The 9,843-nt window shown below is 43.4% G+C and overlaps 1 protein-coding gene across 2 annotated transcripts in view; it reads left to right on the forward strand.

Moving 5' to 3' along the window:
- COL5A1 (collagen type V alpha 1 chain) overlaps nucleotides 1-8,305 on the forward strand; it is a 175,639-nt gene extending 167,334 nt beyond the window's left edge. For both annotated transcript variants that reach the window (XM_061604403.1, XM_061604404.1), the window contains exons 65-66: nucleotides 1,090-1,323; nucleotides 4,361-8,305. In XM_061604403.1, the coding sequence (XP_061460387.1) occupies nucleotides 1,090-1,323; nucleotides 4,361-4,507 (381 nt within the window). In that variant the 3' untranslated portion in view covers nucleotides 4,508-8,305. The remainder of the gene's footprint in view (nucleotides 1-1,089; nucleotides 1,324-4,360) is intronic.
- Nucleotides 8,306-9,843: the final 1,538 nt, after the last annotated feature.

A 9,843-nucleotide genomic window follows, 5' to 3' on the forward strand; every position in this document is an offset into this window, starting at 1 on the left:
AAAGTTTTGGAATATCCTCCCACACACAAGTGTGGCAATATCTTCTGACATCTGGGTTAAAACACTAAGGTTAAGTGTAAAATAAATAGAATTAAAGCATAAAATGAAAATAAATAAATACAAGAAAAAAGAGTGCACGACATACATAAGGTTAAAAGCACAGATTTAGAAATTGGATGGCCCAGGTTATATCCATACCATACATTTAGTGTGCATGGCTTCCCCCAAACTTGCTGGGAACTGTAGTTTACACCTCACAGAGTTACACTTCCAAGCACCTTTAACAAACTACCATTCCCAGGATACTTTAGGGTAAGCCATGTGATTTAAATGTATGGTGTGGCTCTGACCCCAGACACCGTAAGCTGTTTAGAAGACCTGGGTAGGAGAACGGAACGTTTTTCACTGAAAAGACCACAAAGTTGGTGCCAGATGAGCTTCCCTTGGAAGGATATTTCCATACCTGGGATGCCACTACTAAAAAGTCCCTCTCTTTTGTAGTTTTAGCTTTCGTTCTTGAATATGTTGTTTAATCAGAACCTTCTCTTTCTGAGGTTTTAGTGCTTGTAAATTTATATAATTGTGTTTTAAATTCTTTGCTGGTATTTTTCTTTTTTTTTAACTGTAAGGTTTTAGATTTTGGATGCTGCCTTGAGTCCAGTTTGCAGAATAATGGCCTGTTGTGCTGTTGGGTCCTGCCTGCAGGTGTCCCGTGGGGGCACCAGGTTGGCCACAGTCAGAACAGGAGGCTGGACCATAATGGGCCCCCATTGGCCTGATCCAGCAGCCAGGCTCTGTTAATGCTCAGCTTCCGCTGTCGGAGGTGTTATGCCTCTGAATGCCAGTTGCTGGGAGTCACAAATGGGGAGAGTTGCTGCTGCACTCAGGTCCTCTTTGCGGGCTTCCCGATGGGCCATCTGGCTGCCCCCTGTGGAAACAGGATGCTGGGCTAGACCTGCCCCCTTTGGCCCGATCCAGTGGCAGAAGGATTCCCCCGTCCTTGTGTTGTCAGCACAGTCTGCTGCTCTGGGTGTCGCGCAGCCTCGCAGTCCTTGCTCCGTTCTCCTTGCCCTCTTCTGCTCACTGCAGCTCTCCTACGTCGATTCAGACGGCAACCCCATCGGAGTGGTGCAGATGACCTTCCTGAGGCTCCTGAGTGCTTCCGCCCACCAGAACATCACCTACAACTGCTTCCAGTCTGTGGCATGGCACGACGCCACGGCTGGCAACTACGACAAGGCCATCCGCTTCCTGGGCTCCAACGACGAAGAGATGTCCTATGACAACAACCCCTTCATTAGGGCGGCCTTGGACGGCTGCGCAGTGAGTGTCGGCGTGAAATGTTCAACTCTTTTGGACCATGAATTGGGGTCACAGCTCAGGGGTCAGGGCACATGGTTTGAAGACAGAAGGTCCCAGATGCTGATTCAGGGCATCTCCACTAAGAACATAGCAGGGCTGGGACAGACCTCAGCCTTGAGATTCTGCCTCTCTGGGATAAATGTGCTGTCATTGAGCTACTTCTCATATAGTTGAATAGTCAGGGCAAGAAGGAAAAAGAAGGAACACAGGACGCTGCCTTATACAGAGTCAGACCATTGCTCTATTTAGCTTAGTGTTGACTACACTGACTGGCAGCCGCTCTCCAGGGCTTCAGGCAGGAGTCTCTCCCAGCCCTACCTGAATATTCTGGAGATTGAACCCGGGACCTTCCGCATGCAAGGGAGGTGCTCACCCACTGAGCTATGGCCCGTCTAGCCTAGGACTGTCAAGTGATGTGGCTCTCTGAGGGTTCAAGTTAGGGGTGGAATGATCTGTCAGTTTTAGTTCTCTCAGTTTCCCATTTGTCTAAGCTTAAATTCAGTTCTCCACATTTCTTCAACAATTTGCAATTTTTTAAAAAAAATCCTCATGCATTTTGCACCAGCTGCAGCTTCCGGACCAACCTCAAGGGCAGCCCCACATGGAGCACATGGCAGTAACCCAGCCTTCCTACTAGCCAAAGCTGGTAAAAGGCACTACCAGCCGCTGAGCCAGATGGGCCACCGGTTTGACTCTGAATAATGCTGCTTCCTGTGTTCCTAGAGTGTTGCACCCAATGCTGTCTCTGCCAGTAGCTTTGTGTGTTGGAATACAGATATTTATAAGGAATTAGCGTTCCTGTGATCCCTCTTCTGAAGCTCATATGTCCCTTCTTCAATTGCAGAGAGATTATTCAATTAGAATCCTTAATACTCTTAATTAATAAAGAAGCAAAAAGCATTTGGGGGCTGCAGAGACCCATGCGCTGCGCATGAATCCCCTGGGGGGCACATTTCCTTTTGAATGATGTGTGCCCTTCGATGATTGTACACAAGTCTTAGATGTTGGTTTTCCTCTCCACTTTGGGACTAATGTCAGCAAAGTCATAGCAAGAACAAAAGAACAAAGCCTCCCAGTTATAAATCTCTCGTTAGATTTTTTATTCCCCCCCCCTTTGTTCCTCTTTCTCCCAAGGACCACCACGTGTTATTTATATATTTAACAAATGCAAACAGAAAGAACAAGTAAACCAGATGTGGCTCTTGGGAGTGTTAAGCGGATCCTGCTTTTCTCTCATCCAAAGGCAAGGCTTTCAGTGCAACGGGGTCCCTTGTGTATGTACTTGGCATATTACAGGCAGAAGGCAAAGAGATTTAATTTTTTTAACTTCATCCCGTTTAGTGGGGCAAAAGCCTACCCCAGCACACTTTTCATTGTGCAATTTACACATAGGTAGACCTTGTCACAAATTGTCACCAGCACAATGTCTCCAAATTTCAGCCGGTTACCACTTAACAGTTTTCCTTCTGAAAACAAATAAACACTTTAGAGCCCAAAATGTCCCAGAAATGCATTGGTGTGTACTGACTACCCCAGCCAATGATAGCAGATTGGGGTAGTGAAAACACCCCATCGTTTTTTCATAGAACAAAGAGCACGGGGGTCAAATGCACAGGAACACTCTCCTTCCTCTGAATCACTGTTTTCTGGCTTTGGGTGTTTGGGTGTTGTCAAGCACATTCCTTCTGACACCAGACACAAATGCTATCTGGGGTCAAGATATCAGCCTACCATACATTGGAAATCTCATTGGGATAGAAAACACACCCAAAAACCATTAGTGTGAAAAACAATTGTTGACGTTGGAAGAGACAAAAACCCAACTCTAGAAATACCCCCAGGAGACCTCACTGCGCTTGCCCTTGGGATTCACGCTTCTGGGGCCCATGGTGCTCACCTTAAAGCATTCTCCCAGGAGTTCTGGAAAGGAATTCTGATTCATTCACTTTAAGAAGGATCTCATTGTCTTGAGTAGGCAAGGCCAACATCTTGTAAAGGAGGAGTGTGGCCTTGCCTTCCCAGACGGGTCTTGCCCTACGGTCAGAGTAACAATGTCTTCGATGAGCTTTGATGAGGGATGTGGGAGGCATTAGATTCAGTTTGCATTGAAAGACAAACCTACCTAAACCAAAACAACATGCAAACCGAAAGCCAGGCATCCTTTGAAATTCTCACCCTCTCCCAATTTTGCAATGCAGTTCTCCAGCCAAGTAGTGCATAGGAAAATGCATATATTAGCATAAAATGTGCATAAAATATGTATAATAATATAGAAAAATGAGGGAAAATTGCTTTGCAAAAATGTGGATAATGGGCAGAATTGCATACAAACGTGCACATTAGGAGAAAATTGCAATTTTTTAAAAAAAATCCTCATGCAAATTTATAAGCATTTTAGTGCTCACGTGAAAAGGAGAACTGAATTTAAAACTGGAAACTGAAAGTGACCGATTCACCCATTCCTACCAGAGATTACTGGACCATCCTAAATTTGTTCCATGTTGCTTTCACTGGTGCACTCCCAAGGACAAGGTCACTGAGGGCAAATGAGGGCAGTGCTTTCCAGATGACTTTTTATTAGTCGTTTTCTGAAAATTGCCAGCTTTTCTCTTTCTAAAATCCTGCACTGTTTTTTTCCTTATGGATTTTAAAAATTACATTGTATTGTTTTGTTGTTTTTCATCACTAGCCATCTTCTGAAATTTTTATTTTTAAAAGATGGGATATAAATGGATAAATAAACGAAGGAATAAATGGGGGGGATCACAACTGAACTGAAAGTGAAAGCAGTTGAGGGCAATCAAGATGAACAGGTAGATACTTTTTCAAGAAAAGCTTCAAATTGTTGAAAAGGGGAGTCTTTTTTCCCCTAGCACCACCAAAAATGATTGCAGCAACTGTGAGAACGTTCTGCTCTACCCAACAGAAGGCATTTCCTTCTGTGATTCGCGCCTGCTCTGACTCATCTGACTTTTTCTTTTTCTCCATCTCCCTCCAGACAAAGAAAGGCTACCAAAAGACTATCTTAGAAATCAACACACCCAAAGTGGAGCAGGTCCCCATTGTTGACATCATGTTCAACGACTTTGGAGAAGCATCACAGAAGTTTGGGTTTGAGGTGGGACCAGCATGCTTCATGGGCTAAGGGCCACTCAGAAAACTAGTTTTCCAAAATGAGCAACCTCGTAACCTCATTGCGCCTTCAATTTTTGGCTCCATTTTGTTTTTGTGGTTTTTTTGTCATCGTCACATGCACGTTCTGAAACTGGACTGTTTGATGGAATTGTTGTTAATTTGTCCCCCCCTTCTGTGTTTCCTGCAACCCAACTCTGCCATCGGATCCCAAAACATGTTGAAGCCCCAGTCAAAGAGAGGACCATCGTTCCCACTACAGACTCCAGAATCACATGACCTAAAAGCGTCACCTGTTGGCAAAACCAATCTCTTCCAATGTGCTGTCGCCTATCCCACTCCCTTCCTTTGCATCTTCTTTGAGACCACCAAAGGGCCTGGTTTCCTGCACTTGAATGTACGGCTGTTACTCTAAACCGGAAACACTCTGGCCATAAAACATTACCAGTGCTTGTTCCTTTGTTCCTTTGTAATTTTGACAGCCTCACCAAAGTTGGTGGAAGATCAAGTTCCATGGATCACAAAGATTCCCATCACTGGAAGGTTCTGGGAAAATCCCAGGGAAAATGTACCTGCCAGGTGTGATATGGCAACTGTCTTAGCCTGAACTGAGAACACTTGAGAACTCTCCCAGTTCAGATGACAGGATTTCAGTGGTGTTTCAAACAAAACCTATATGGAAGATTTTTTTTAAAAAAAAATGCCTTTTTTTTTAACTTAGATCCTAAAAATAACAACTGAACCCAATTACACTAAAGAAAAGGGCCAGGTTCTGACTCTGTGCCCCATGTGATAAAGGTGCTTCTATTTTTGTACGTTGTAAGTAAATATTTGTATATTATTATATTAAATATAAAATGTTTCTGGGTTCAAAACATGCATGTGACTTGCCCATACAAGCAACATTCCTCACCAGCAAACCCAGACTGGACAGGCCAGTCAATGAGGCAATGCTTTTGCTGCTGCTGCTGCCGCTTGCCTTCCCCGCTCCCCAAAAAACATTGAGGCACTTTTGACCTTGCCTCATGCATGCTTACTCAGATGTAAGGTTGCACTTGAGCTCGATCAGCCTTACTCCCAAGTAAGCTTGTGACAGGGTGGCAGTTTTACTTTCTTGAGCAAGCAGGTGCTTCCTATTGCTGGGGAAAAAATATTCCTCATGTGCCTGAGTGTTTTTGGGATCAGGGCAAATGTACAGCGATGTCTCCAAAGCAAAGAAAAGCCTGAAGGATGTCAGAATAGCTGTGTGGGTTTGTTTTGTTTTTTGAACAAAGCATTTCGCTGTACTGGAAACCAAGAGCAACTTTGCTGCAAAATGCACCAGCAACGGAGTTTGTGTCAGCTCTGACAAGTAGTACAGACTTGAGGTCAGCTCTGTCCTTTTTTCTACTTTCACTTGATTCAATGTACAGGTTTATTTTATATTAAAAAAATGCCTTTTGCAAAAAAAAAAGCCTCCCCCCTCCCCAAAGTTCCATCCCCCCATTGGAGGGTTGTGTATGGCAGGGATATCCATTCTTTTCCTTTTTCAAAATAATAATAATAAAAAAATTGAAAACACAGGTGCTTATTTTTTAATGATTATTTACATTTCTTTTTGTTGGTGCTACTACGATGACAACACTGGTGGAACCCCTCCCCCCCTGCCATTAACCTCCCTCTGAGGCTCTGTTCGTGCCATTCCAGTCGAGCACCTTCCCTTATCAAGGACCTCTGTGGTCTTGGACAGAGTTGCATGCCAGCCTGATATTCAGTATGTAGTTCAGCCGCTTTTGTACGGAAAAAAAGTATTAAAACTGTGCTTACTTGTGGGGGGGGGGCTGGGAGAGGATTGTCTGTTTCCTTTTGTAACAAACTAGAATATTCATACATTTTATATGATGGTAAACTATGCCAGATTTGTACTCAGTTGCTGAATATTTGTGGTGCTAATTTATGTATTTGTTCAATGTACTGAAGGCAAGATCAAGCATGCCTCCACATCCAGCTGCATTTAAAGAGCAAGAATGAAGGTGTGGTCTAGAGTGCCTTTCCCTAAAGACCACGGGCAGTGGGAAGTGGGGGCTTGTAGCAATGAACCTTTTCAATTGCGGCCTTAATGTTTTTTCCCCCTCCACGAATTGAATCAGTGGTACTCTGAGACTGGAAGAGACAGATGCCATTTGGTTACCCCAAAGTCTCCTCTGCAAGGAAGTAATATTTGCAAAGGAAAAGACATCACATTTACTGTGAATAGAGCCTTTATATGATGTCTTTTCCCATTAATCTTCTGGAGGAAAAAAAATAAACCCAGGGTGAGGGCCCTGAGTTTTTCCATGGTGCTTCCTAGTCAGACCCCATTTATGTTTGTATTGTGTGTGGAGGGCTTTTTTAGAAGGAGGTGTTGTGTGTTTCCCATTGGAATACACATAGAATTCTCAGAGACTTTTTTAAAAAAACTGTATTTTCTCGCATGTCTGCTTGGAAACGCATCAGGGATTCCTCACTGAGAAGATCAGGATTAGGGATTGGAGAGGAATCCAATTCAGTTGGCATTTGAAGCAGAATTTATCAAATTTGCCCTTTCCAAAACAAGAACCGCAGCAGAGCCATCCTTCAAAATTTGCACTTAGCCAAATTCTGCTATGCCCTTCTCCAGCCCAAGAACATTTACAAAGATGCATACATTAGGGGAAAGTGCGCATAAAAATGAATATATTAACGAAGATAACATACAAAAATATACGAGGAGAAATTGCTTGCAAGAATGTGTGCATTAGGGAAAGCTGCATACAAAATGTGTTTAGTGGGAGAAATTTACACTAAAATGCTGAAGAATTTTCATGAGTTTTTTTTTTTTAAGGTAACAAATTGCGGCAGAAACGTGGAGAGCTAAATCTAGAGATGGGAAAATGAGAGAACTGGAATTGACAGATTCTTCCATCCCTAACCAGGATTAGGGAGAGTGAGTTTCTCTGAGGGACAGACCTATGAGCGCGTAGCAGTACTCAAGCTCTCCACTCCCACCCTGCAGTGTACAGCTGCAGAAACACATTAGGGGCATCCTAGGTTGAAAACACCCCAAACAAGAAAGCAACCCCCCTGGGGGGTGGATTTTGGATCCTTACACACACACATTCTAGGTTGCACTTTCAGTTCACAGACGTGAGCAGGAAGCCCCAACAGGCCTTGGATAAACTGGTTATATGCCTCTGAACAGCCTTCTCTCAAGCTGGTGCCGTCCAGATGTTGTGGAGCTGCAGCTTCCGTCCACCCCAGCCAGCACAGCTGCGCTGCCTGGGGCGCATGGGACTTACAGCCCAAAACATCTGCAGGGGGCCAGGTTGGGGGTTTGCCTTTGGACAGCTGTTTCTCAGCTGGTGGATTGATATGGACTGGGTTCTCTGAAGGCAGAATGATTGGATCCCACTGGCGTTAGAGCGGCTTCACTAACCAACGAGCCAATTGGAGCATCTCATGCATTGTTTTTCTTTAATTGCACCTTGTTTCAAGCATGCTTGGAAATTCCAAAGGTTGAGCATTTGCATCTGCAAAAGGACAGGTCATGTGGACGGATGGAGAAGTACACACACACACACACACACACACACACACACACACACACACGAGTTAGGTCATGTGATTCTGTTCCAATAATTTCTTGTCAAGGGGTCTTCAATGTTTCTCTTTCTGTTGGGTGTTTCTGTCAAACACAAAAATCCTACCAAGTGTTGTAAAATTGTACTGAAGTTTTAACCCTGTTTTCATTCCCACCCCCTTCTCTCCCAGACCACTTAGCTACGGTATATTGCAATAAAAATTATTTCTTGTATTTGCAGAAATATCTTTCCGTGTAATTTTATCCCCCTTTTCCTCTAATATATGACTTGAACAAATGTTGACTGAAAAAAAAATAAACCTATGAAAACAAAGTTTTAAATACATACTCCCCCCCTCTTCAAAGTATTACAGATATGCACACATGCATATATAATATCAAGTGACCTATTTGTACAGGTTATTGCATTCCACTGCAACATATCAGTGCCCATGAGAGGTATTTTAAGGGGAAAAAATTAAACCTGTGTAATAAAGGAATAAATGTAATTTTTTTTCAATAAATCAAGTTTACTGTTTCCACCTAACCCACCGTGATGTGAATGCTTCTTGAACAAGAATGAAGTGTGAGTGTGATTCCATCTACACCCCTTATTTTCTTTTGCTTGCTGAAGCATGGACAATTCATCACAATTAGTGCAAAAGATGAGCCAAGCAATGTGTTTCCAAATGAAGAGAAGCCCGCCGGGAAGGCTGTTTTAGAATATCTATGGCAATGGTTTCCATTCTTTGAAGGAAATTGGTTGCACTGTGTATATTTGTTGGGGAGGTTTCAGGCGCTTTAGAAAGGGTTGCTGTTGCTCTTAATCAACCAGACAACAAGCTACTTCATACTGAATGCAAACTGACCTGATTCGCTCTTCCTCAACGACATGCAAATGGAAATGCAGCCATCCTTTGAATTTTGTGATGCAGTTCTCCAACCAAGCGACAAATGCATACTGTGCATGTAGGAACATATATCTCTGAATTCAGCCTAGTACTGGCCCAGCTATGGTGCTGGATTTCATGAGAATCCAATAACAACCCTTGGTGCCATGAAGGTAGGGGCAAGAAATTCAATTCAGTTCACATTTCAACCTGAATCAATCACATTTACACTTTCTAAAACAATACGGGAACTTAAACGCAGCCATCCTTCAAAATTTCCACTTATCTGAATTTTGCTGTGCAGTTCTCCAGCCGAACAATGTGTACAAAAGATGCATAGGGGGAAATGTCCATAAAAATGAATATATGAGTGAAAATAGTATACACAAAAATGCATTATGTGACAAGAAATTGCTTGCAAATATGTGTACTTGAGTCAGAAACTGCCTACAGAAATGAGTTTATTAGGAGAAATGCTGGAGGATTTTCATGAGGATTTTTTTTAAAGAAAATTGCAAATTGCTGCAGAAATATGGAGAACTGAATTTAAGATTGGAAAAATTAGAAATGGAGAGACCCGAAATTGAGAGAACCTCCCATCCCTGCCAAGAGAAGTTAGCTTTAAACAGCCCAACATTCTCTCTCTCTCTTCCCCATTGTCAGAGGCCTCTGAATACCAGCAGCTGCGAATCGCAGTGGGGGAGAGTTGCTCTTGCACTCAGAGTCTGCTTGCGGCCTTCCCCGTGAGGCATCTGGTTGGCCCCTGAGAGAACAGAGTGCTGGGCTGGATGAGCCTTTGCCCTGATCCAACATGGCTCTTCTTATGCATTTACTGTGTGGACACTCTGCACCCGCCCACAGTTACGCATGAACCATCACATC

This window comes from Rhineura floridana, chromosome 20 (assembly GCF_030035675.1).
Source record: "Rhineura floridana isolate rRhiFlo1 chromosome 20, rRhiFlo1.hap2, whole genome shotgun sequence".
Taxonomy (NCBI): Eukaryota; Metazoa; Chordata; class Lepidosauria; order Squamata; family Rhineuridae; genus Rhineura; species Rhineura floridana.